The 27,737-nt window shown below is 44.7% G+C and overlaps 1 protein-coding gene across 12 annotated transcripts in view; it reads left to right on the forward strand.

Annotated features, from left to right (window-relative positions):
• Positions 1-27,737, forward strand: part of LOC145360325 (uncharacterized) — a 319,226-nt gene that overhangs the window by 285,311 nt on the left and 6,178 nt on the right. For 11 of the 12 annotated variants that reach the window (XR_013889688.1, XR_013889690.1, XR_013889693.1 and 8 more), the window contains 2 exons: positions 16,257-16,350; positions 16,479-17,542. Coding sequence is in view for 1 of the 12 variants with exons in the window: in XM_080215517.1 (XP_080071643.1) it covers positions 16,257-16,350; positions 16,479-17,095 (711 nt within the window). In the remaining 11 variants the exon portion in view is untranslated. Of the gene's footprint in view, positions 1-16,256; positions 16,351-16,478; positions 17,687-27,737 lie in introns of those variants that run through there. The other variant, XM_080215517.1, reaches the window with a different exon arrangement.

Below are 27,737 nucleotides of genomic sequence, written 5' to 3' on the forward strand. Positions count from 1 at the left end.
GTGCAGGATTTTTTCATCAATGTTGTGCTGTAGACTGGTTACAATCCCAGTTTTGGATCTATATCAATACAAAGCCAGCAAATGTGAACCAATTTTAATTTGTTGGTGATCTGACTGTGATTGGTTTTGATTTTTGATTTGATTTATTATTGACACATAAAATCATAGAATCCCTACTGTGCAGAAGGAGACCAATTGGCCCCTTGAGTCTGCATCAACCACAATCCCACCCAGGTCTTATCCCCATAGCTCCATATATTTACCCTAACTAGTCCCCCTGACACTAAGGGGCAAATTTGCATGGCCATTCCATCTAACCCACACATCTTTGGACTGTGGGGGAGAATAGAAGCTCCTGGAGGAAACCCACACAGATGCGGGGAGAATGTGCAAACTCCACACAAACAGTGACCCAAGCTGAGAATCAAACCTCGGTCCCTGGCTCTGTGAGGCGGCAGTGCTAATCACTGTACCATTGTGCTGCCCTGCACTAGGATAGATTATAAAGTCATTTGCTAGGATTTGATTTATTATTGTCACATGTATTGGGATACAGTGGGTCTTTTTGGGAGTTGTTCTGTAAGACTGTTTAATTATGCAACTGTAATCTTATGAGTTTAGGATTTTTTTTCTCTTGAATAAATCTTTTAGTTTTTAAAATCCTATGGGCATTACTAATGTTCTTTGCTTTTGGGGTCATAGTTTTTCCTCCTTGTTTTCAAATTATTAAAAAAAAGTTATGACCAGTCAGACAAGTTTCCCTCAGGGATCTGGTTTGTTCAACAACTAACATCGGCCGTGCTTGTAACACCTTTAGGATGCTCTTTAAAAAGTATCTCTTTGACCAAGCTTTTGGTCATCTGCCCTAACATCACCTTATGTAGCTTGGGATCAAATTTATTTTGATAAAGTAAATACATGGGATTACAGGGATAGGGCCTGGGTGGGATTGTTGTCAGTGCAGGCTTGATGGGCAGAATGGCCTCTTTCTGCACTGTGGGGATTCTATGATTCTAAAGATTCTTTTCATAGCTCAAGGCATTACATAAATCCTAGTTGTTGTTAATGAAACTTTTCCTCAATTTGTGTGGGGAATGCTCAAGCTACACTTGATTTATTCCTGCAAAGGACTCGCCAAAATTGGGATCTGTTTGTGGTGACTCATGGGTGCTTTTCTCTCCTTGGTGCCTGCTTTTTACTACATCACCCACTATTCCATTTAAATTGGAGGAAAAGAAATAAACCCTTGTCACAAATTCCTTGACACTCTATGCTGGAGAGTATCATTGGTTCACTGATCAATCACTAAAGACAAATGTGATCTACATAAAAGCAATGCACGTAAGTATTGAGATGTCAAGCATCTTTGGTAGTTCCAACAATTTTCTAACAGTGTTCACCTTAAAAAGATATCTACAACCTTTTTACAGTGATTTGAAAGTATTCCATTTCCACCGCTCTTCTATCTATGTGTGATTTTAATTGAGCTTTACAGTTAATCATTTTAAGCTGAGGAATGTTGCTTCTTATTGTTGAAGAGCGTACACTCTGTTACACATACATAATAAATATATATCACATAGACCGGATACCTCCTGTTGTGTTCAGGAGCTCATGATGTGGAATGCAGTCTATTATTCTGCTACTGAGGGATAGCTCTGTGTAATCTGTTAAAGCCCATTCAGGTCACAAGATCTCCCTGTGGCCAGTTAAAGAGCAATTGCTGCTGGTGTCATGTAAAGGTTCAGAAGAAAGGAACGTGTATAAAAGAGGAAATGTACCTTAAAATAATTTGGTACGACAACTATCATCGTGAAACTTTGATAAGATTTTGGGCCTGATTTTACCAACAATTTGCACCTGTTTTAGGGCGCGAGATCGTGGTAAAGTTGGGTGTGAGATCTTTATCGCGATCTGCACCCGAGTCCGAGCAGATCGCGACTTTACCGAGACTCGCGAATGGCGCGGATCTGTTCCACGCCCAAATTGGGCGCAATGACGATTTAAACGCATTTGAATGCATTTAAATTGAATTAATGAATGACCTGCACAACTCTATCAGCATTTCCCCTTTTACCGCTGTGTTCGCCGATCCGGGATCGCGCCGGGACCTGCTAAATAAAAGTCTGAGTTGGGTGCTCCAGCCTCTGAAGAGAGCGTTCACTGTTTCCAACGGCTCTCTGACTCAGATCAGTGATGGGGGACAGATCAGATCATTCTCTGGTTGGAGGGGGGAGGAGGGGAGTGAGGTCAGATTGTTGTCTGGTTGTGGGGGGGAGGTTGGGAGTGAGATTCTTTGGATCTCTGGTGTTGGGGGGGGAGGAAGAGGGAGGTGGGTCAGATGGATCTCTGGTGGGGGGGGCCATGGATCTCTGGTGGAGGGGGCAGAGGGGTCTGCTTCCACACTGCGGGCGATCGGTGGGGGGCGGGGTGGCAATCGGTGTAGGTAGTGGGTGGGTGGATAAGGAGGGCAGTGATGTGTGTGTGTCCCCCTTATCCTCCCCCCCATTATCCACACACATCACTGCCCCACTTATCCATCCCCCACTACCCAGACCAATCACCACCCCGACCCTTCCCTCCTCACCGATCACCCTCAGAGTGGCAGTGACCCCCTCCCACCAGAGATCCATATGCCCCCCAATCAGTGACCCATCTGCCCCCTCCCAGAGATCCATCTACCATCTTACCCGCCTCCCTCCTCCTCACAACCACCACCGCCCCCCCCACCTGAGATACACCCTCGCTCCCGCTTTTCACTCCCGGGCTGTTTTCTCCACTTTCTGTGGCTCGGAAGTGACCTGACACAGGTGCGCTTTTCCCAATTTTTGTTTAACTGCGCATGCGCAGTTCAGAGCTCCGATCATTCCGGCAGCGCTAAGCCCTGCCCACAGCGTGAATCGGACTGGAGACAGCTGAGACTGTATGGGAGTGCCTGAAAGGAGATTTCTGAGTCGGATCTGTACTATGTCCAGACTCGGCACTTAGAATCAAAATGGTAAAATCGGGCCCTTTCTCCCCATTTCAAAACAAAATGTTCATATTTCATAAACCTCGGTTTTTCATCAGCTTTACCTTTGTGTCATGGGTGTGAACGGCTGGTTTGTGATGCAGAGCAATGCCAAGAGCGCAAGTTCAATTCCTGTACCGGCTGAGGTTAAGGTGCGGTGATCCTCAGGTTAAATCACCACAGTTAGCTCTCCCCCACAAAGGGGAGAGCAGCCTATCATTTGATTTGATTTGATTATTGTCCTGTATGTTGGTATACAGTGAAAATATTGTTTCTTGCGCTATACAGACAAAGCACACCGTTCATAACTTTATGTTGCATAAAGTTAAATCTCACAGGATCCAGGGTGAACTATCTAAATGGATACAAAATTGACATCTTGACAGAAGCCAGAGGGTGGTTTTTCGAGAGTTGTTTTTCAAACTGGAGGCCTGTGACTAGCAGTGAGCCTCAGGAATCAGTGCTGGGCCCTGTTATTTGTCATTTATATTAATGATTTGGATGAAAATGTAGGGGGCATGGTTAGTAAGTTTGCAGATGACATCAAGACTGGTGGCATAGTGGTCAGTGAAGAAAATTATCTCCAATTGCAATGGGATCTTGATCAATTGGGCAGATGGAGATTAATTTAGATAAATGCGAGGTGATGCATTTTGGTAGATTGAACCAGGGTAGGACTTACTCAGTTAATGGTAGGGCGTTGGGGAGAGTTACAGAGCAAAGAGATCTAGGGTACATGTTCATATCTCCTTGAAAGTGGACAGAGTGGTGAAGAAGGCATTCGGCATGCTTAGTTTCATGGTCAGAACAATGAGTACAGGAGTTGGGACGTCTTGTTAAAGTTGTACAAGACATTGGTAAAGCCACACTTTGAATACTGTGTGCAATTCTGGTCACCCTATTATAGAAAGGATATTATTAAACTAGAAAGAGTGCAGAAAAGATTTACTAGGATAATACCAGGACATGATGGATTGAGATATAAGTAGAAGCTGAATAGACTGGGACTTCTTTCTCTGGAGCGTAGGTGGCTGAGGGATGACCTTATAGAGGTCTATAAAATAATGAGGGCCATAGACAAGGTAGATAGTCAATATCTTTTCCCAAAGGTGGGGGAGTCTAAAACTAGAGGGCACAGATTTAAGGTGAGAGGGGAGAGTTACAAAAGTGCCCAGAGGGGCAACTTTTTCACACAGAGGGTGGTGAGTGTCTGGAACAAGCTGCCAGAGGTAGTGGTAAAGGTGGGTACAGTTTTACCTTTTAAAAAGTATTTAGATAGTTACCTGGATATGATAGGTATAGAGGGATATGGGCCAAATGCAGGCAATTGGGATTAGCTCAGGCGTTTTAAATAAAAGGGTGGCATGGACAAGTTGAGCCAAAGGGCCTGTTTCCATGCTGTAAACCTCTATGACTCTGTGAAAGGAATGGATTCAGAATGTTTTTGATTTAATTTTGATTTGATTATTGTCACACGTATTGGCATTTGGTGAAAAGTATTGTTTCTTGCACACTACACAGACAAAGCATACCGTTCATAGAGAAGCAAAGGAGAGGCTGCAGAATGTTTTTGATCTGATTTGATTTTGATTTGAGTTATTATTGTCACAGGTAATGTAGTGATTCAAGGTCATGAGGATTGCGTAATCTGTAAGGGATTAGAGTATTGTTAGAGAGTTTGTAAGAGTTAGAGTAGAGTTTTAAAAGCATAGAATGAGAGCAGAAAATAGTATTGGAGGATATGCTGTGGACAGCTCAAGAGAAGTCGTCACACTCCGGCACCATCTTAAATCATCTGGGATTATGCCAACTTTAACTCTTGGTCAAGTGTCACAATAAGTAATCCGATGAAAAAAGTGGTTGCACTGGCCCTAAAATGGTCTTGTTTAAGGCACCCCTGCGGTTTAATTGCTGTGGTGCATATCAACTATCAGGCTTTTATGGAATGATTTCTTTTGAAAAGAAAATACTAAGACAATAGTTTGCGTTAGTCGCAGCGATTTTCCTTTTGGTAGCTTCTAAAGTTGTTGCCTAGCAGTGGCCAGACCAATCAAACACTTGCAGATGGCAGCGTGTAACACAGCCCTGACCCAGCCAGGATTTATTTGGATTGCATTAATGTATGCACAACACTGCACAATGCATACTCTTGTCATCTAATTGAATGGGAATAAAGGGAATGGCAGTGAATTAGAAATGGAGCCCTCTCGTGTTTCAGTAAATTGCTGCTTGTGGTACTGGTATGTAAGCCCCGCACAGTGAGTAATCCACGGGCACAATGAAGGATCTGATACCTGTTCGTTGAAACATCCTTTCTGCTTAATTAAAGGACTTTATTCCTCCATTCGCGTTTCGCCAGTGCCAGTTTTGAAATGAGGGGTTGAGATTATTCCAGTGTTTGATTAATAATTTTCCTGCCTCATCATTTGGGTTTGGACGGGGGGGGAGGGAGGGCGGGGGGCGAGGGCGGTTGGGGAAATTGGGAGTGAAAAGAATTGGCGTCAGTTTTTACATGACAATTGAGGGAGACAATTGAAAGGGTTGGGCTGGTTCGGGCAGTGCTTTCATATCGCTGAAAAGGCAGCTGAACAGACCGGGAGTTAGCCTTTCACACACGAGCGAGCCTTTAATTTACAATGCCTGCCCTTATATTCCGCCACTGTATGTCTCCCTTAAAACTTATATCTGAAATTTAACTAATAAAGCTCAACTAAGTGCCCATTGCTTGCCATTTTTAGCTGGTTGTTTATTTAAAAAAAACAGTTTTGGAATATTTTTGAATTGCACACTGCAGCAACACTATGTTCTACAGTGGCTCATAACCAAGGACCCTCTGCACCCTGGACATACTGTTTTCCACCTTCGGGGGAAAGATACGAAACTCTGAGATCACATACCAACTGACTCAAGAACAACACCTTCCCACATCAGACTTTTGAATGGATGAAGGGCCATCCAGACTCGAAACATTGGCTCCCTTCTCTCCACACAGGTGCTGTCAGACCTGCTGAGATTTTCCAGCATTTTCTCTTTCTGTTTCCGCCACAGCAAATGAGAGAAAATAGAGGGAAAATAGCTGAACAGAGTTTGATGTCACACCATGTATTGCAGGAGACCTATCTCTATGCTGTACAGTCCTGCTTGGTTTTATTTTGTTGTCAGAAATTTGCGTCCCCTCAACTCCAAATTTTGATTTGATTTATTATTGTTACGTGTATTAGTGTACGGCAAAAAGTATTGTTTCTTGTGCGCTTTACAGACAAAACATACCATACATAGAGAAGGAAAGGAGAGAGTGCAGAATGTTGTGTTACAGTAATAGCTAGGGTGTAGAGAAAGATCAACTGACTATAAGGTAGGTCCACTTAAAAGTCTAAAAGCAAAATTCTGTGGATGCTGGAACCTTAAACAAAAATGCTGGAAAATCTCAGCAGGTCTGACAGCATCAGTGGGGAGAGAATGGAGCCAAGGTTTTGAGTCCAGATGACCCTTCATCTATTCAAATGTTTGATGGTAGCAGGGAAGAAGCTGCTGTTGAGTCATTTGGTACGTGATCTCAGGCATTTGTATCTTTTTCCTGACAGAAGATGGGACAGAGTACGTCCAGGATTTGTGGGGTCCTTGATTATGGGCCACCACAGAGTAGTGTGTTACAGTCATAGCTAGAATGTAGAGAAAGATCAATTTAACATGAGGTAGGTCCGTTCAAGAGTGTGATGGCAGCAGAGAAGAAGTTGAGTCGGCTGGAACATGTTCTCAGACTTCTGTATCTTTTTCCCGACAGAAGAAGGTGGAAGAGAATATCTGGGGTGTGTGGGGTCCTTAATTATGCTGGCTGCTTTTCCGAGGCAGCGTGAAGTGTAGATGGAATCAATGAATGGGAGTCTAGTTTGTGTGATGGACTGGGCTTCGCTCACAGCCCTTTGTGGTTTCTTGGAGTCTTGGGCACAACAGGAGTCATACCAAACTGTGATACAACCAGATAGGATGCTTTCAATGGTGCACCTATAAAAGTTGGTGAAATTCATAGCGGACATGGCAAGTTTCCTTAGTCTTCTGAGAAAATAGAGGGGTTGTTGCAGAATGAGTAAGGGGCAGCATAGCATTGACCGAGGTCAGACCCATGGCAGACAACATTCTGGGAAGAAATTGACACCAAAGGGCGAATGAAATATCAAATGCATTATATTGATTAAAAACTCATCACCTAACTAGTGGGGTACCCAGGACCTCAACGTTATATAACTCACAGTCAGCCTCCCAGCTCCATCTGCGCTCTCAAATTGGTACAGCTATTTTGAAGGTGAGCAAGTTGTATCTCCCTGATGTCCTGGCCAACATTCATCACTCGAATAGATGATCTGGCCATCTGTTTTTTTTTAATAGAAGCTTGCTGTGTACAAATTGCCTGCTGTGTTTCCTACTTTACAACAACTTCAAAGGGACTTCATTGGCTATAAAGTGCTTTGGGGCATTCTGAGATTGTAGAAGGTGCTATATGAGCACAGGACAATTGGGGGGCGATTCTCCCATCCCAACCTGCAACTTTTTTGGTGGGTCGGGGCAGGAGATGTGTGTCACCGGCCTTGTTCCGGGATTTATGCCTGCACCAGGAATGCATCTCCCAAAGCCGGCAGTCAGTGGTCAGACCATGCTGGAAACCAACGGGTAGACAGGTAAGTTATTTGAATCTTTTTTTAATGTATTTTAAATGTAGTTTAAATGCCATTATCGGGAACGTTCAGGTCCCGATTGAATCTCCCACCCCCACCAGGAGTACTTCATTCCAGTGGGGTTTACATTAGCTCTCCATGTTTGGGGAACTAACAGGAAACCCCACTGGAATGAAGGGGGGGCCCCAGGTGATTGGGCGGCGGGGGAAGTGGTGGTGCCCCCTGGGCATAGGCACCCTGGCACTGCCCAAGGGACAAAGTGCTCATGCCCAGGGGGCATTGGGCAGTGCCAAGGAGGTGCAGCCTAGGGGCAATCGGTGGGGCTGGGGGGGGTCCTGCTGTCACTCTGCAGACAGGACCAGTCTGGGATGAACTGTGACCAGTGACTGGGGTGGGCTGGAGGCAAGGTGGTGTAGTCAATTGGCCTGCTGGGAGGGGGCTTGCCTCCCAGGAGTGGGGTCAGTTGCGGGGGGGGCATAGTTTGGTGGGGTAAGACAGGTTGGGGGATCACCACTACTAGGTGCGGGGACTGGACATTGGGGCGCTCCAGAGCCGGGGGAGGGGTCAGGGCTGGCGTAGGAATTTTCTTGGGGGCCGCGATTGGGCCATGGAGGGTGCTGGAGGGGCAGCACTGTGGGGGTCCTGGGCTGGCCAGCGATCAAGCTGGCCAGCAAATGGGGTGGCCAACAGATCGGGGCCATTGCACATGCACAACTGTCAGATTCTGGTGCAAATAGGCCCCTCTCCCCTGTGTTTTTAATGAGATTCCTGACTGGGACCTCTGCATTGCACAGAGTGTGGAGATTCAGGTGAGAAGCTGAATTGACAAAACAGTTGTGATCTAAAACAGCTTTCCCACCAATTCAGCACTTTTGGGAGAATCGCCCCCAATGTTTCTTATTAATATTTTGCCATTTCCCAAGAGCGATACTGCATAATTTAAAATGTAATGAACATCCAGGCCACAGTGATATAATCTTGAATTTTCCTGCTATCCATGCTGGCCACATTTTCTGGTCCTGCTGCAGAAAACAGAGATTTAGCCAAATTCTCCATCCTCGCTAAGGGCGTGAACTGCCAGTAGGAGCGTGCCCATTATGGAGTCATAGAACCCCTATAGTGCAGAAAGAGGCCACTCAGCCTATCGAATCTGCACTGACCACAATCCCACCCAGGCCCTATCCCCATAACCACATGCATTTACCCTAGATAATCCCCCTGACACTAAGGGGAAATTTAGCATGGCCAGTCCACCTAATCCGCACATCTTTGGACTGTGGGAGGAAGCCAGAGCACACCTGGGGGAAACCCAAGTAGACACGGGGAGAATGCGCAAAACTCCTCACAGACAATGACCCAAGCCGGGAATCAATCCTGGATCCCTGGTGCTGTGAGGCAGCTGTGCCTCCCTGCCGCAGTCCATCGTAAGGTAGAATTGTGAATGAATTGACGAGAGGGTGGGAGAGATGAGTGAAATCAGTTTTGAAAGTTGACGTAATTTGTGCTAAGTGGCCAGTTGATTCTTTTGTGGGAATGTTGTTGCTGTCACCATGGTGTTTAAATCCAAGTATAACAAATAGTTTTGTCTTTCGTACAAACCTTCTGCGTGCTATTGAATCTGTAATGTTTTGATTAATAAGCCAGGAGACCATGACAATCTCTAGGCTTCACTAATATTTAGCAAAATCCTTGCCATAATCTTACTGCAATTTGTAATCTGGTGGTCATTTCCTCGTAGGAACAGTGTTGAACATCCTGCAAATATTTTTAATACGTTGGAAGCCATTTGAAACCAAGTGACTTGCTTTTTAATTTTTATTTTTGAACTTGTGGCATATTGCACACCGACCTTAATGAGGATAAGCTACTGTTACGTGCCTTGTTGTTCCTAAGTACTGGCCTCAGAGGACATCTACCTTCCGTGCCAAAGCATAAAACAACAACAGCAACTGGCATTAGAGTCTTGGGATGTTTTACTGCCATACAGGTGGTACACAAATACAAGCTGATGTGGCCTCCTTCTATACTGTAGGGTTTCTATGGATTCTGAGAGTGGCTTTCACGGTGATGCTTCTCCTGCAGTGGGGTTTGATAGAAGTCTTTGCAACACCTGGATAGGGTGGTCGTGGAGAGGATGTTTCCACTAGTAGGAAAAGCTAGAACCAGAGGGCACAACCTCAGTCTAAAAGGACGATCCTTTAAAACAGAAATGAGGAGGAATTTCTTCAGCCGGAGAGTGGCGATCTGTGGAATTCTTTGCCACAGAAGGCTGTGGAGGCCAGGTCATTGAATGTCTTTAAGACAGAGTTAGATAGATTCTTGATTAATAAGGGGGTCAGAGGTTCTGGGGAAAAAGCAGGAGAATGGGGATGAGAAAAATATCAGCCATGATTGAATGGTTGAGCAAATTCGATGGGCCGAGTGGCCTAATTCTGCTGTTATGTTTTATGGTCTTAAGGTCTTAATGAAGATCACTGCCGTGGGTAAAGGAGCAAGGAGGTAATGATGGAGTTGTACAAAGCGTTTGGTTAAGCCACAGCTGCAGTAGTTTTTGCAGTTCTAGTCACCTCACTATGGGAAGGATGTGATAGCACCAGAGAGGGTACAGAGGAGGTTCACCTGGATGCTGCCTGGGATGGAGCATTTGAACTGTAGGAAGAGACTGCATAGGCTTGGATTGTTTTCTCTGGAGCAGAGATGGCTGAGGGGGGACAAGATTGAGGTGTGTAAGACTATGAGGGGGGTATGGGGAGGGTGAGCAGCTGTTCCCCTTGGCTGGTGGGTCAATCTCGAGCGGGAATAGTTTTAAGGTGAAGTGGAGAAGATTCAGAGGGGATTTGAGAAACAATGTTTTTACTCAAGAGGGCGGTGGGAATCTGTCTGGGAAGGTAATCACGACTGGAAACTTTACAACCTTTAAAAAATATTTGGAGGAGCACTTGAAATATCATAACATTCAAGAGGAAGGGGGAATCAGGATATTGAATCCGATGGTCAGCCATGATCAAAATGAATGGTGGAGCAGATTCGAAGGGCCGAATGGCCTACTCCTGCTTCTAATTTCAATGTTAAGGATACGGGAAATGGGAATAGCGTGACTTTAGCGACAGTTATTGTCAGTGCAGACCTGATGGGCCGAAATGTCTTTTCTGTGCTGTATGGTTAGAGGAAAATTTACAGTTGATGAGGTTCCTGGTTCAGATCTGATTAAATTCATCTCACTAAGGGCAGCAATCAGAATGAGAGAGAAGGACAGTTTTTCTCTTGTTACTAGCAGGTTGGGAGGAGGTCGATGGCTCTCCCCTTTTCCCCTCTCCTGGTTTGACCACAGCAGTTCTTTTTCTTTTGAAAGGGATATATTTGCTCAGTCAGTAAATAATTAACTGTTTACACACTGTGACTTTGAAAGAGCCAATCAAACAGGTTTTCTTGAGTCTAATAAAGGGGTCACATCGCTTCATTAAGCTGAGCTAAGTAAAATATAAAATATGCTCCAACTTTCATAAACACACATACAGACACTTACAAGCATGTGCGCATGCCCACACACACGTGCATGTGTGCGTGCACACATATATTCATGCATATGTGCATGTGTGCATGCACGTGCTCACATACATGCACACGCAGATGCACACACAAACATGCACATACACACGTGTGTATGCATGCGCACACACATGTGCGTGCACGCACATACCCGCAACCTGAATGGTCAGCAAGAAAGGGGCTCAAATCTTGCCAGTTGGTTTGGAGAGAGTCAGAGGCAGGACCCACTCGGGGCATCTCTCTCAGCTGTTTGCCCTCAGTTTGGCAGAGAAAATATGTGTTTACAACGTACAAAACTCAGCTTGTCATGTGACCTTTCTTCTCCAATTCTCCAAGAGATCCAAATAAGGTCATAATCCTTGTATAAGATTATGCCTGGGAAGGTATCTGAATGAGGATCCCATTGTCCAGGTGATTAGACGTAATGGTTTGTCTCCAGCAGTGATTGCCGTAATGCCTGGCTAATGGGGCAGGAGATGTGGGCAGTGACCATCACTGCTCCAATGACATTCACAGCAATGAAGAGCTGCTGGCCTCTGATTGGCTGACAGCTCTGCCAGGGGGTGGGGTGATACCCACTCATGGGATCTTTGATCCTGCAGAAAGCCCACCGCTGATCTCTTAAGTATCTGACTGACATTTAACATGGCAGATTATCCCCGAAAGAAGTGACACAGGATTCTCACTGGTTTGCGAGTCAGCGGTTGAGATCCCTATCAAGTGGATTGAATCCTGTCCTGTAATAAGTCTTCAGAGGCAGAAATCCCTTCACCAAAATCCCTTTGTTTACAATTCTAACAACAGTACACAGAGTGCTCATAATCAGGAGTGCCAGAGGAACTGACATTCCCAGTTAAATACAAGGAAAAGACTCCCTGATTGGCCCATCAATTGACTCCTTAATCAGAAAGTTCATATTCCAATAGGCCAACCTCAATGGCCTGATTGAAGTCATTACGGCTCCCTTATTCTAGTAATACACTGGTGATTCCGAACCTTGCTGGAGGGGAAAGGCAGCAAGAAAATACCAAGGAGATGGTGTTGGACCTTTATCCATATTGGTAGTGAAAGTCCTTCATTAAAGCTCGAGATGAATTCTCACTGGTGCTATAATCCACAGCCACCTTACCCTCTTGGTCTTGAATGTGACAAATCAACAGGAGCCTCTCACACATCCCATTGTTCGGAATTGTACCAAACATGAAAGAGTGAACAGGAGCACAGAGAGGAGCAAAGAGCTGGAATGGGATGAATGAGCTGAGATTAAGAATATAAAGATATCAATCTCTGCTCAGCAACTCTGTGTTGTTGTGTGTTGGAGAACGCTTACCCGAAGGTCAGAGGCCGAATGCCCGTGACCGCTGAAGTGTTCCCCAACAGGAAGAGAACACTCTTGCCTGGTGATTGTCGAGCAGTGTTCATTCACCCGTTGTCGTAGCGTCTTAACCTCCCCCAGCCTCTGAGATTTCTGCTCACACCCAACCCTAGCCTCTTGCACAGCCTGGACTTTATTGCATCTCTTTCATCTGTCTGGGCCTGAGCTCTGTGAATCCTTCCCTGACATCTGCACCTCCTTCATTATTATTATTATTATTTATTAGTGTCACACGTAGGCTTACATTAACACTGCAATGAAGCTACTGTGAAAATCCCTTAGTCACCTGTTTGGAAACACTGAGGGAGATTGCAACATGGCCAATGTAACTAACCAGCACGTCTTTCGGATTGTGAGAGGAAATCGGAGCACCCGGAAGAAAGCCACGCAGAAATGGGAAAATGTGCAGACTCCGCACAGACAGTGAGCCAAGCTGGAAATTGAACCCAGGTCCCTGGCACTGTGAGGCAGCAGTGCTAACCACTGTGCCACACCCTTCAAGATCTTCCTTAAAACCTGTTTCCTTCAGTGTTACATTTTATCTCTTAATGGTCTTTTGGAGCCCCTTGGGGCGTTTGGCTATATTAAAGCTGCTATGTGAATGCAAGTTGTTGTTGGCTGGATCAGAATCTGCTGTCTTGGCTTTGACCCAATGGATTGGCTCTTCAGGCAGGCTTCTGGCCTCCTTTTCAGCCCATCCGATTGGTTGATTCTTGTGAAACAGTAACAAATCAGCAACACAAGTTTTGACCCTGTCACCTTTCTACAGCTGATGGTTAGCCACCAACGCTGGTTTTTATGCTTATCCTTGAAGTGATGTTTGCAATTGAAAGCAAAAATTCTCTTCCTGAAGATCTGCCCACCATTGACAGCTTTGTTGCTGGAATGGTGTGTGTTCTGTACAGATGTTCATGAAGGAGGACAAAGTGTGCACATCTGGGGCTGAGATAGGCAGGAAAATGAATCTTAAATGTACTGATTCTCAAAAATATCTGAGGTCACATACCAACTGATTCAAGAATAGCTTCTTCCCTGCTGCCATCAGACTTTTAAATGGACCTACCTCACACTAAGTTGATCTTTTTCTACACTCGAGCTATGAACGTAACTTTACGGCACAGTAGCATTAGTAGTTAGCACTGCTGCCTCACAGTGCCAGGGACCTGGGTTTGATTCTTGGCTTGAGTCACTGTCTCTGTGGAGTTTGCACATTCTCTCCGTGTCTGCATGGGTTTCCTCTATGTGCTCCGGTTTCCTCCCACAGTCCAAAGATGGGTGGGTTAGGTGGATTGGCTATGCTAAATTGTCCCTTAGTGTCGGGGGGGCTAGCTAGGGCAAATGCATGGGGTTATGGGGATAGGACCTGAGTGGGATTGTGGTCAGGACAGATTTGACGGCCTCCTTCTGCACTGTAGGATTCTATGGACTACATTCTGCACTCTCTCCTTTCCTTCACTATGAATAGTATTCTTTGTCTGTATAGTGCGCAAGTAACAATACTTTTCACTGTATATTAATACATGTGACAATAATAAATCAAATTTAAAAAACGCACTGTGTGCATTGCAGTTACTTGCTGCCATCTGGTGGATCTTCCAGTGTTAGTCATTTTGAAATATTTGTAACCAACTTGGAGAGGTAAGAAATCATTGTTGCTTCATCTGACAAACTAAAATTTAGCTGCCCTCCTTTCGCTATCCTGTGTTAAATTCAAGGCGAGCGTGCCGATGGCTAAACTGCCCCCCTCAATGTGGAATCTTTCAACTACCAAACGCAGAGGCTCAAAATTACAAAAGAAATTCCTTCACAGTGACCCAAGACATGAGATGGTAACATTGATTTTTCTAACCTATAGTGGGACATTAGAGTCTGAAGTTGGTGCTGGGTTTTCCTGATGTTAATATTGCCGGCAAGGCTGTTTCCTCAGCCCCTACTACACTCCTTATACACCAGTGACTGTGTGACCAATACATACGACAATAATAAATCAATTAAAATCAAACCCCGGCTCAATGATGCCACTCTGACCTTTTGAGTCAAATGGTCATGGGTTGAGGTTGTACTCCAGAAATTTGAGCATATAAGCTGGGCCAGTACTTCACTGAGAGAGTGCCAGACTTTCAGAGGTACTGTATTTTGAAAGAGATATTAAGAGTGGAATAGTCCCAATAAAATTCTAAGTGCTGAATTCGCAGGAAAACTGGAGTAATTCACGCTGGTGTTTACAGTGGGAGTTCAGAGAAGAATCTCCCACGCTCTGTGCAATGCAAAGGCTACCAACATGAATCTCATTAGATTTCAGGGCATGGTGCCTATTTCTGCCCAGGTGGAAGAGAGAATGCCCGGGATGCGTGGGCTCCTTAATTATGCTGGCTGCTTTTCTGAGGCAGCAGGAAGTGTAGACAGAGTCAATGGATCACAGGCTGGTTTGCAAGATGGTCTTGGGCCTCAAGACCTCAAGAAACATACAACAAGAAAGAATGCTTTCTATTGGTGCATCTGTAAAAGTTGGTGACTAGCTTGTTAAGATAATTGTGAAAAGGGTAGCTCAAGATGGAAGCATCTTCTCTCGCCCTTACCCGCAACCTTCAATGGTGGACAGAGTCCAATTGCAACTTTGAGAGCGAGCTCATTGTCCTTAACTGGACAGAGAACGTGCTGGGCTCTAACTGGCCAATCCATGTGGGGTGACTGCAGGATCTTGATCACAACAGGCCAATGTGAGACTATAGCTTCATGACCATTGATAGCCTGATAATGAAACCAGTGTTTTTCCAATCAGGCATGTGGATGTTATATTCAGGTCAAGTGAATAATGATCAGGAACAGGCGTCGGGGATCTGAATGAATTTTCCTAGGTATTGGAGCTGATTTTCTGCCCCCTCCACCCTGCCAGCTATCGCTACTGCGTCCCCTACCTTCCTAAACCCAACTGGGATCAGCTAATTCTGCCTCCTCTAAGCTTTCTCTGAACTGTCCAGTCTACTCACTCCCCTGAGCATTACTACTTCTGCCCCTGGTTAGTTTACATTTTAAAAGTCATGACTTATGTTGTGCTGGAAATGTCTCCTGGGGATTGATGAAGGTGTGAGTGGCCTGTTTATCACAATGTGCAGTATATTCCAGATTGCTGTGCTGCCCCACACACGCATTAGCCCTGCTAAATTCTCCCTCGCCATACCTGAACACGTGCCGGAGTGTGGCAGCTAGGGGATTTTCACAGTAACTTCATTGCAGCGTTAATGTGAGTCTACTTGTGACACTAATAAATAAACTTTAAAACTTTAAACTTTACACTTTAAAAACACAAAGGCTCACATGACAGGGAACACTGCAATGCGTAAGACCACAAGAGTTCGGAACAGAAAAATTTGGCCCATCGAGCCTGCTCCACCATTCAATCTTGGCTGGTAAGTTTCTCAACCCCATTCTCTTGCCTTTTCCCTGTAACTTTTGATCCCCTTACCAATTGAGAACCCGATCTAACTCTGCTGTAAGTACGTGGCCTCTGTGGCAATGAATTCCTTCTGGTTTGAGAGGCCCAGTTACGTGACGATTGGTCCAGCCTCCCAACAATATTTCTCTGGTCTGAATCAATTTGAAAGACGCGTCCGAAGGGTTAACTTGCTCTGTTTGGTCTGCTTTGCAGGTCTGGTTACTCGAGATAAATTCAAACCCATCTTTACTGATGAATTGTGAGGTTCTCAAATCAGTCATTCCTGAAGTAATAAATGAAGCCCTTGGTAAGATGGCCATTCATATCTTTATGTAGATTTACAGAAGGATATTTGTGCAAATTGATAAATGAAATATTCCTTGATGAAAGCTGGATTCATTAGTATTTTTCATCTCTTTCTCTTTCTGCTATTAGACTTGGCATTTGAAATCTTCAAAAAATGTGGGAAAGGAATGTCCATCTTGCCACTTGAAACGCAGAAAGAATATGTCCTACTTTATAACGGCTCCCAGAAAGAGCCGTTTGAGAAGAGATTCAAATCAAGGCTAGAGTACAGGATCTCTGAGAGAGCTGCCATTCTTAAACGCCCTCAGAAGGCTGGGAAAAAACCCCAGATTAACGTTGTGACATGCTTAGACTTTGTGCCGACGGTGGATGCTACTCCCTTTCACATTCAAACCGCTCAGAGGTTTGCTTCACAGCTCTCTCAGCAGCCGCTCCCGGAAATCTCACTGGTGCAAAACCTGAGCTCCAGCAAGGCCAAAGCTAAAAGTAATCAGCCCCAGAGCAGTCAGTCGGCCGGGTTCTCTACAGAGGAACAGAACCAAACCAAAGAGAGGGTAACGGCCGCGCAGCTGATCCCCATAAAGCAGTTTGCCAGCGGTCCGCTGTGCAAAAGCTTGGAAAACAGCCTGATGACATTTAATGCTTCCTTTCAGTCCCTGATCATCACGAGGACTCCACTCACATCCAAGAAAGCCAGTCCAAAACTCTCCGAGATGAAGACTGACTCCAAAGAGATCGACACGTGACATAGCTTGATTAACAGAGGCAGGGATGCCGATTTTCCTTTTATAGCCTACGCCAGTATTAAAAGTAACCTTTATTCATGGAAAGCCAATTGTGAAATGCTCTGATTCTTTAGGCATCCCCTAAGAGGCAATGCAATGATTCTATCTCATGCCTGATGGTGTGAAGTCAATGCCCTGTTTAGGTTCGCAAGTTACTCAGCTGTAATCAATAAAACTGTGGTGTTTATAGTGCAGTTTTAAGATACGTCCGTGTCTGCCTGTTGTTCCATTTTATGCAATTAAAATCCACCTTGTTGTTGTGACTTGTTTAGTACGAATGTTTACTTTGCTAACTTTTTGCAGCAGGTTTAAGAGACAGCTGAGACTCTAATCCAGCAAGTCCTCAGACCTGAGGAGCAGACTCAAGAGTGAGGTGCCAATGGTGGAGCCAGATAAACCAGCCAGCAGGTAATGAAAATTCACAGCTCACACCCCGTCCTCCTCTGAACTAGCTGGTAACATGTGGAGCCGAGGTGGCACAGTGGTTAGTACCACTGCCTCACACTGCAAGGGACGCGAGTTCAATTTCCCAGCTTTGGGTCACTGCCTGTGTGGAGTTTGCACATTTTCCCCATGGATTTCCTCTGGGTGCTCCGGTTTCTTCCCACATTCCAAAGATCTGCGGGTTAGGTGGATTGGCCATGCTAATTTGCCCCTTAGTGTCAGGGGACTAGCTAGGGTAAATGCATGGAGTTATGGCGATGGGGCCTGGGCGGGATTGTGGTCAGTGCAGACTCGATGGGCCAAATGGCCTCTTTCTACACTGTTGGATTCTATGATTCTATGAACTTTGAGCATGAGTAACAGTTTGCAACACTAACCTGCAGCAATTTCACCACCAAATCAGCTCCCTTCAAATGAGTTTTTCTGATTAAATATCTGATGGATTGACGAATACAGAGTCAATGGGGAAATGGCAGAGAAAAGGAGTTGACACTGGCATAGATCGTCCTGATTATATTGAGTGGTGGAGCAAGCTTACATGGCCCGGTGGCCTATTCCTTCTTTCCTTATGTTCTTGCATAATCACAACGGGGATCTTAAGTGAGAATTCTTAATATTCACTTCGTATCCATTTTTCTGAAGGATTTCTGATTTGATTTGATTTATTAATGTATATGGTGAATGGTATTGTTTCTTGCGCATTACACGGACAAAGCGTACTGTTTATAGAGTACATAGAGGAGATGGAAAGGAGAGGGTGCAAAATATAGTGTCACAATTATAACTAGGTCGTAAATAAAGATCAACTTAATATAAGGTATGTCCATTCAAAAATCTGATGGCTAGTCCCCTGAGACTAAGGGGCAATTTAGCATGGCCAATCCACCTAACCCGCAGATCTTTGGACTGTGGGAAGAAACCGGAGTACCCAGAGGAAATCCATGCAGATACGGGGAGAATATGCAAACTCCACACAGTTCTTAAGTTGGTTGGTATGTGACCTCAGACTTCTGCACCTTTTTCCCGAGGAAAAGGTGGAAGAGAGAATGTCCAGGGTGCATGGGGTCCTTGATTATGCTGGCTGCTTTTCTGAGACAACGGGAAATGTAGATGGAGACAATGGATGGGAGGCTGGTTTGCGTGATGGACTGGGCTATGTTCACAACCCTTTGTAGTTTCTTGTGGTCTTGGGCAGAGCCGGAGCCATACCGAGCTGTGATACATCCAGAAAGAATGCTTTCTATGGGTGAGCCTGGTGAGAGTCATAGGGGACATGCCAAATTTCCTTAGCCTCCTAGAAAAATAGAGGCATTGTTGGGCTTTCCATAGTGTAAAAATGCTATAAAAAATTAAGATGGTGATTTTATGAGAGGATTTTGCAAGTTAACAGGTTGTATTTTCAGGGTGACGTGTTATGATGGCCGCGTCTGAACTTTGAAGGGCCTCTTTGGATCAAGCTGTATGTAACTATTAGAAACTGGTATGGTTGCAGGTTCAAACCTCACTCTGCATTGAATTAGTCAATCCCAAGCAGGTCCCTATGGCTCCTGGGCTACGCAGGATAGAAATTCAGCCATGATTTTCCCGATGACTTGTGGCTGTGTCCTTCTGAGAAGTTAGTGTGTGGACATTGGGTGAGAACAGATGCTGGCTCAGTTTAAGTTGCCCGCCCCCCCATGGCCGGTTAGCCTGCCAGCACTGATTGTTTCAGTTCTCACACGGAGAAAGTCAATGTGGGAAAACTGCAGAAAGATAACTGAATGCCCAGGGATACATTGGCCAGCTGGAGTTGGTGTCATCAGGAGGGGGAGAGGAGCAAACTGGGGACAGGAGAACATGAGAAATGAGCGACAAATTTTTAATTTAATGTGAGAATATTGCAGCAAATTAATAGATTGATAGAATTCCTGCTGTGCAGGAGGAGGACATTCACCCTACGAGCCTGCAACCAATTCAACCATGGCCCTATCCCTGTAACCTCACGCATTTGCCCAACTAATCCCCCTGATGTTAAAGAGCAATTTTAGCATGGCCAATCCACCTAATCTGCACATCTTTGGTCTGTGGGAGGAAAGCAGAGCACCTGGAGGAAATCCACGCCGACACGGGGAGAATGTGCAAACTCCACACAGTTACCTGAGGCTGGAATTGAACTCAGGTTCCTCGTGTTGTGAGGCAGAAGGGCTAACCACTGTGCCACCATGTCGCCAGTTGGAAAATTTCTCATGAACTTCATTGCAAGTCAGCGTTCGTGTTTAGATATCATTTATGTAATGGAGCAATAAAATTGTCGTTTAAAAATGTACTCAGAAGCAATATTTGAATTATGCTTCTTGCAATTTCAATTTGTGGTAGGAGTTTTTTATCTTTTATTTATCAAAGTGTATGCTCGGAATAGAGAAAGACTTATAGCGAAGTTCCCCAGGGTTAGGATACCTGCTCTTTCTGATATATATCGTTATAATTCAGGTCAGAAACACCAAAGTCTTTTATGAAGTCTGCCTGGATCATACATTTTTTAATTTGAATTTGGCCAGGGTGAGCATGAGATATTTCACCACATATGATTCAAATGACCCACGAGGGAGCTTTTATCAAACAAATATTTAAGAATATAGTTAACATGTATAGAAAGAAAATTAGCAGTAACTTTTACCAATTACAAACAAGAAAAATACAATCATTTTATTATATAAACCTTAGCAGCTACTCACCATTCCAATAAAACAAATCCCATAAACAAAACCTTTGCCACAGGTTTAACACAGCAAACACTAATGTTTGCATGATACTGGAACTGAATTCTTTGGTTGGAGAATAGAACCATTGAAATCCTACGGTGCCATTCGTCCCATTGAGTCTGGACCGACAACAATCCCACCTAGGCCTATCCTCCTAATCCCACATATTTACCCTGTCAATCCCTCTAACCTACAAACCCCAGCACATTAAGGGGCAATTTAGCATGGTGAATGTACCTAACCTGCACATCTTTGGACGGTGGGAGGAAACCGGAGCACACGGAGGAAACCCACGCAAACATGGGGAGAATGTGCAAACTCCACACAGACAGTGACCCAAGCTGGGAATCAAACCCAGGTCTCTGGAGCTGTGAGGCAGCAGTGCTAACCACTGTGCTACTGTGCCATCCAAACCCTGACTTCTTAGCCTTGTAACTTCCAGCAGCCCTCTGAATACCCCCAGAACAGTTTGAAGACAGAACACCAGGGAGGGACTCTAGGCAAGCCAACCACCGACAGCAGATATTTCACTCCAGGAAGCCAAGAAGCCTTGATTGCAGCTAACAGCAGAATTTCCAATCTCAGGGAGAGAGAGAAACACTGCTTTCAGTCTGATGTCCACCCCCTTCTAAACTCACACTGAAAATGAATTCTTAGATTTTTTTCCTGTGGAGGAACCACCTGACTTTGACTTGTCAATCAATCTTCCTCCCTCATGATGCAAGGTCATAAAAGATCCCAGAATAAAAATAAACAAAATCCCATTTAAGCCATTGAAGTAGCAATGAAATGACTCCTCCAGACAGCCCAACGAGAATGAAAAAAGCTGAAGCTGTGAAAGCTGCAGAGAACATTCTTAAAGGTACACTAGCATCTCAATATTATATCTTAATGACTTAAACCTCAGTGTAAAGGGCATGATTTCAAAATTTGCAGCATGGTAACACAATGGTTAGCACTGCTGCCTCACAGCACCAAGAACCCAGGTTCAATTCCAGCCTTGGGTCACTGTCTGTGTAGAGTTTGCATATTCTCCCCATGTCTATCCTCCCACATTCCAAAGATGTGTGGGTTAGATTGTCTAGCCATGTGAAATTGACCCTTAATGTCAGGCGATTAGCAGGGTAAATACATGAGATTGCGGGGATTGGGCTTGGGTGGGATCGTGGTCAGTGCAGACTCGATGGGCTGAAAGGCCTCCCTCTGCACTGTAGGGATTCTATACTCTATGATATTGTTAACAGTGAGGAGAATAGTGTAAAACTCCAAAAGGACATGAACATATTGGTGGAATGGGCAGACACATTACAGATTTTAATGTAATGCAGTAAAGTATGAAATGATTCATTTTGGTAGGAAGAAGGCACAATTGCTGAAATCCTCCAGTCAGTCACATCCCACCACTGCTGCCAGAGAGGTCCAGAGAGGACAGAGAATTTGGCGCTCAGCTACATCTCTGTTTGCTGCAGCGGGACTGGAGAATCCCACTAGCATGAACGGCTGGAGAATTCTATCCAATATTTAAGAGGAGCCAATGGCCTAGTGATATTATCACTAGATCATTGATCCAGAAACTCAGCTAATGTTCTGGGGACCCGGGTTCGAATCCCGTCACGGCAAATGGTGGAATTTGAATTAATTTGAAAGGAAACCTGGAATTAAGAACCTTCTGATTACTATGAAACCACTGTCGATTGTTGGAAAAACGCATCTGGTTCATTAATGTCCCTTTAGGGAAGGAAATCTGCCGTCCTTACCTGGTCTGACCTATATGTGACTCCAGAGCCACAGCAATGTGGTTGACTCTCAATTGTCCTCCAAGAGCAACTAGGAATGGGCAATAAATGCTGGCCAGCTAATGATACCTGTGTCCACAGATGAATGAAGAAAGGGGAACTGAAGGACCTGAGTTGCTCATTCAAGACAGAGACAAGAAACTTCTTCTCTGAGGGTGGTGAATTTTTGGAATTCAAAAGACAGCAGAAGCAGAGTCTTTGAATATTTTTAAGGCAGAGCTGGATAGATTTTTGATTAACCAAGGGGGCAAAAAGTAAGCGGAAAGGTGGGGTTGAGGTTACAGTGAGATCACCCATGATCTTATTGAATGGGGGGACAGGCTTGAGGGGCTGAGTGGCCTCCCGCTCCTAATTTGTATGTTCGTATGACTGCACTTGAAGCTGGGACAGGAAAGAATTTCAGAACAAGTGTCAACTCTGGACAGGGAGTAACACTGCCACCTGAATCAATAGGTGTTGGGTTCAAACCCTTATTCCAGGACCTAAGACTGTAAGTCTGCACTGCCCCTTCACTGCAGGATGGATGGGGAGCCTCTCTGTTGGAGATGCCACGCCTTGGGTGAGGCCTTTAATTCACCGATTAAAAAGAAGCTAACTGGCAATTAATCTCTGTGCTGTTTGTGTGCATAAGGTTTGCTGTGTTTGCTTAACATAGCAACAACCACTGTGTGTGAAAGCAATTGCATGCATAGGACTTTGGAATGTCCTGAAAGATGTGATAAGGCAGCATTCAGATCCAATTGAAAACTTCATATTCCCCAGAGTTTATTCAGTCAGGTATAGAATAAATGTAGAACAGTGAAGTTATTGAACTAAATTACAGAGGAGAGCTCTCCCAACACTTACTGTCTCAGGAGGCTAAGGAAATTTGATATGTCCAGTATGACTCTCACAATTTTACTGATGCACCATACACGCATCACAGCTTGGTATGGCTCCTGCTCTGACCAAGACTGCAAGAAACTACAAAGGGTTGTGAATGTAGCCCAATCCATCATGCAACCAGCCTCCCATCCATTGATTAAGCAAGAATAATCCAGGTAATTACAGGCCGGTGAGCCTTCCATCAGTGGTAGGGAATTATTGGAGAGGATTCTTCGAGACAGGATTTATTCCCACTTGGAAATAAATGGACGTATTAGTGAGAGGCAACATGGTTTTGTGAAGGGGAGGTCGTGTCTCATGAACTTGATCGAGTTTCTCGAGGAAGTGACGAAGATGACTGATGAGGGTAGGGCAGTGGATGTTGTCTACATGGACTTCAGTAAGGCCTTAGACAAGATCCCTCATGGCAGACTGGTGCAGAAGGTGGAGTTGCATGGGATCAGAGGTGAGCTGGCAAGGTGGATACAAAACTGGCTCAGTCAAAGAAGACGGAGGATAGCAGTGGAAGGGTGCATTTCTGAATGGAGGGCTGTGACAAGTGATGTTTCTCAGGGATCAGTGCTGGGACCTTTGCTGTTTGTAATATATTTAAGTGATTTGGAGGAAAATATAACTGGTTTAGTTAGTAAGTTTGCAGATGACATAAAGGTTGTGGATTTACGGATAGCAATGAGGACCATCAGAGGATACAGCAGGATGTAAATCAGTTGGAGACTTGGGCGGAAAGATGGCAATGGAGTTTAATCCGGACAAATGCGAGGAAATGCATTTTGGAAGGTCTAATACAAATAGGAAATATACAGTAAATGCAGAACCCTTAAGAGTATTGATAGGCAAAGGGATCTGTGTGTATAGGTACATGGGTTACTGAAAGTGCTAATGCAATTGGAGAAGGTAGTCAAGAAGGCATATGGCATGCTTGCCTTCATCGGCTGGGGTAGTGAGTTTAAAAATCGGTAAGTCACGTTGCAGCTTTATAGAACCTTAGTTAGGCCGCACTTGGAATATAGTATTCAATTCTGGCTGCCACATTACCAGAAGGATGTGGAAGCTTTGGAGAAGGTACAGAAAAGATTTGCCAGTATTTTGCCTGGTATGGAGTGCATTAGCTATGAGGAGAGGTTGGAGAAACTTGGTTTGTTCTCACTGGAATGACGGAGGTTGAGGGGTGACCTGATAGAAGTTTACAAGATTATGAGAGGCATGGACAGAGCGGATAGTCAGAAGCTTTTTCCCAGGGTGGAAGATCAATTTGTAATTGACAAGTTTAAAGTGTGAGGGGCAAGGTTTTTACACAGAGAGTAGTGGGTGCCTGGAACTTGTTGCCGGGGGAGGTAGTGGGAGCGGATACGGTAGTGACTTTTAAGGGGCATCTTGACAAATACTTGTATAAGATGGGAATAGAGGGATATGGTCCCCGGAAGGGTAGAGGGTTTTAGTTCAGTCGGGCAGCATGGTTGGTGCAGGCTTGGAGGGCTGAAGGGCCTGTTCCTGTGCTGTAATTTTCTTTGTTCTTTGTTCTTTGACTCTTTCAACACTTCCCACTGCCTTGGAGAAGCAGCCAGCATGACTAAGGACCCCATGCATTCTGGACATTCTCTCTTCCACCTTCTTCCGTTGGGAAAAAGATACAAAAGTCTGAGGTCATGTACCAACCGACTCAAGAACTGCTTCATCCCTGCTGCCATCAGACTTTTGAATGGACCTATCTTATATTAAGTTGATTGTTCTCTGCACTTTAGTGATGACTGTAATACTATATTCTGCACCCTCTCCTTTCTTTCTTCCCTACGTACTCTATGAATGGTATGCTTTGTCTGTATAGTGCACAGTAAACAAGACTTTTCACTGTATCCCAATACATGTGACAATAATAAATCAAATCAAATTGAATCATGTTAGTGGTAAACATGGCATGGTGCTGAGCTTACAGGTCCAAAGATCCAAAGTTTGACCCTCGATCTATGCCCTGTTTGGTGACTTATTCTCAGTGCCGATGAGATAGGGAGTGTGGGTGCATTGTTGAGCTGTGGCTTTAATTCCTGATTGATATCCAGTGACTCTGCTGGAAGCTCAGATATATTCATTTGTGGGACATGGGTGTCGCTGGCTGGGCCAGCATTTATTGCCCATCCCTAGTTGCCCCTGGAGAGTTGTTGAAAGTCAACCACATTGCTGTGGCCCTGGAGTCACATGTAGGCTGGACCAGGGTAAGAATGGCAGATTTCTTTCCCTAAAGGACATTAGTGAAGCAGTTGGGTTTTTCTAACAATTGACAATGGTTTTGTGGGCATCCAGTGGATTCCAGATTTTTTAAAATTGAATTTAAATTCCATGATATGCCGTGGTGGGATTCAAACCTGGGGTCCCCAGAACATTCGCTAAATTTCTGGATTAATAATTTAACAATAACACCACTGGGCTATCGCCTCCCCCCCAGATCGGATCATGCTTGGCACTAATGAAAGATCACCTTTACTCGAAATGTTGGCTCTATTCTCTCTTGTGCGAGGTGGTCCACTTTGGTAGGAATAATGGTAGGAAGGATTATTACTTACGTGGCAAAAAACTGCAGCAGGCGACGGTGCAGAGGGACCTCGGGGTCCTTGTGCATAAGTCGCAAAAACCCAGCTTGCAGGTGCAGCAGGTGGTCAGGAAGGCGAATGGGATGCTGGCCTTCATAGCGAGGGGGATTGAATATAAAAGTAGGGAGGTCTTGCTGCGGCTGTATAGAGCATTGGTGAGGCCGCAGCTGGAGTACTGTGTGCAGTTTTGGGCGCCGTATTTACGCAAGGATATTTTGGCCTTGGAGGGAGTGCAGAGGAGGTTTACTAGGCTGATGCCAGAGTTGAGGGGGTTGAGCTATGAGGAGAGGCTGAATAAATTAGGCTTGTACTCATTAGAGTTTAAGAGAATGAGGGGAGATCTCATTGAGACGTATAAGATGATGAATGGGATGGATAGGATAGAGGTGGAGAGACTCTTCCTGCTCAGAAAGGACAGTGGGACTAGGGGGCACAGCCTCAAGATAAAGGGGGGGCAGTTTAGAACGGAGTTGAGGAAGAACTTCTTCACTCAAAGGGTGGTGAATCTCTGGAATTCTCTGCCCGTGGAAGTGGTGGAGGCTACCTCGCTAAATATTTTTAAGACCCGGGTTGATGGGTTTTTGATAAGAGAGGGGATTAAGGGTTATGGGGAGAGGGCGGGAATGTGGAACTGAGCCACGACAGATCAGCCATGATCTTATTGAATGGCGGGGCAGGCTCGAAGGGCTAGATGGCCTACTCCTGCTCCTATTTCTTATGTTCTTATGTTCTCTCCACAAGTGCTGCCTGACCTGCTGAGATTTTCCAGAATTTTGTTTCATATTCCAGCATCTGCAGTATTTTGCCTTTATATTCATACTTGGCTATGATGCCCATCTCAGTTGAATAGTTTACCAGGACCCGTTGTTGGGGCAAATAGCACTTGGCTGGGAGATTTGGTTTTCCAATCATTATGAAGATTCCTGACCAGAATGAAACAAACCACTATGTGAGACCTTGGAGTCCTCAGGTCACTGAAAGTAAGTACGCATCAGGTACAGCAGGCAGTAAAGAAGGCAAATGGTACGTTGGCCTTCATAGCGAGAGGATTTGAGTACAGGGATAGGGATGTTTTACTGCAATTGTATAGGGCATTGATGAGGCCACACCTGGAGTATTGTGTGCAGTTTTGGTGTCCTTATCTGAGGAAGGATGTCCTTGCTATAGAAGGAATTATTGCGAAGGTTTACCAGGATGATTCGTGGGATGGCAAGTCTGTCATATGAAGAGAAACTAAGTCGGTTAGGATTATATTCACTGGGGAAGTTTAAAAGACTGAGAGGGGATCTCATGGAAATTTATAAAATTCTAACAGGGTTAGACAGAGTAGATTCAGAAAGAATGTTCCCAATGGTGGGAGAGTCTAGAACAAATGGTCATAGTCTGAGGATAGGGGGCAAACCTTTTAGGACTGTGGAAAAGAGAAATTTCTTCACCCAGAAGTGTGGAATTTACTACCACAGAAAGTAGTTGAGGCCAAAACGTTGTGTGATTTCAAGAAGGAATTAGATATAGCTCTTGGGGCTAAAGGGATCAAGGGATATGGGAGGAAATGGGGATCGGGATATTGGATTTGATGATCAACCATGATCAAGATGAATGGCGAAGCAGACTCGAAGGGCCACATGGCCTACTCCTGCTTCTAATTTCTATGTTTGTGAGCAAAACCACGCTGCATAGCATCAGACACTTTTAAGACAGTGTACCTTTGAGCCTCCTTCCCGTTCCCTTCACTTCCCCTCTTCCTGCTTTCATCTTAGCGTTTGGGGGTCGGTTCAGTTTAATCGGCATAAATAATTGTAAATCTGATTGGCACATGGTCCCAAAAGCTTGTGTTAATGAAACAGTTTGGTGGGAGAATCGCACCAGGATAGATCTGCTGAAGTGGGAGCTTTGAGTGACAGGTGCATTCAGGGGGGTTTGGATGTGGAATTCAGAGAACTCTGCAGAATTAATGGACGGAATTAATTAATTTTAAAGGATGCAAAATTGTGCCGAGTGCGTGGGCTTCCATCACTGAATATCTGTTCTGCAATTCCACCTGTACCAGAAGGAACAATTCAGATATTCTATTAGAAATATATTGAAAATATTAAAATAGTGTTTTTCTTTTCTAAGTTACACATGACATAGATTTTGATTTGATTTATTA

Source organism: Carcharhinus amblyrhynchos, chromosome 30 (genome assembly GCF_965287045.1).
Source record: "Carcharhinus amblyrhynchos chromosome 30, sCarAmb.v2.hapA, whole genome shotgun sequence".
Taxonomy (NCBI): Eukaryota; Metazoa; Chordata; class Chondrichthyes; order Carcharhiniformes; family Carcharhinidae; genus Carcharhinus; species Carcharhinus amblyrhynchos.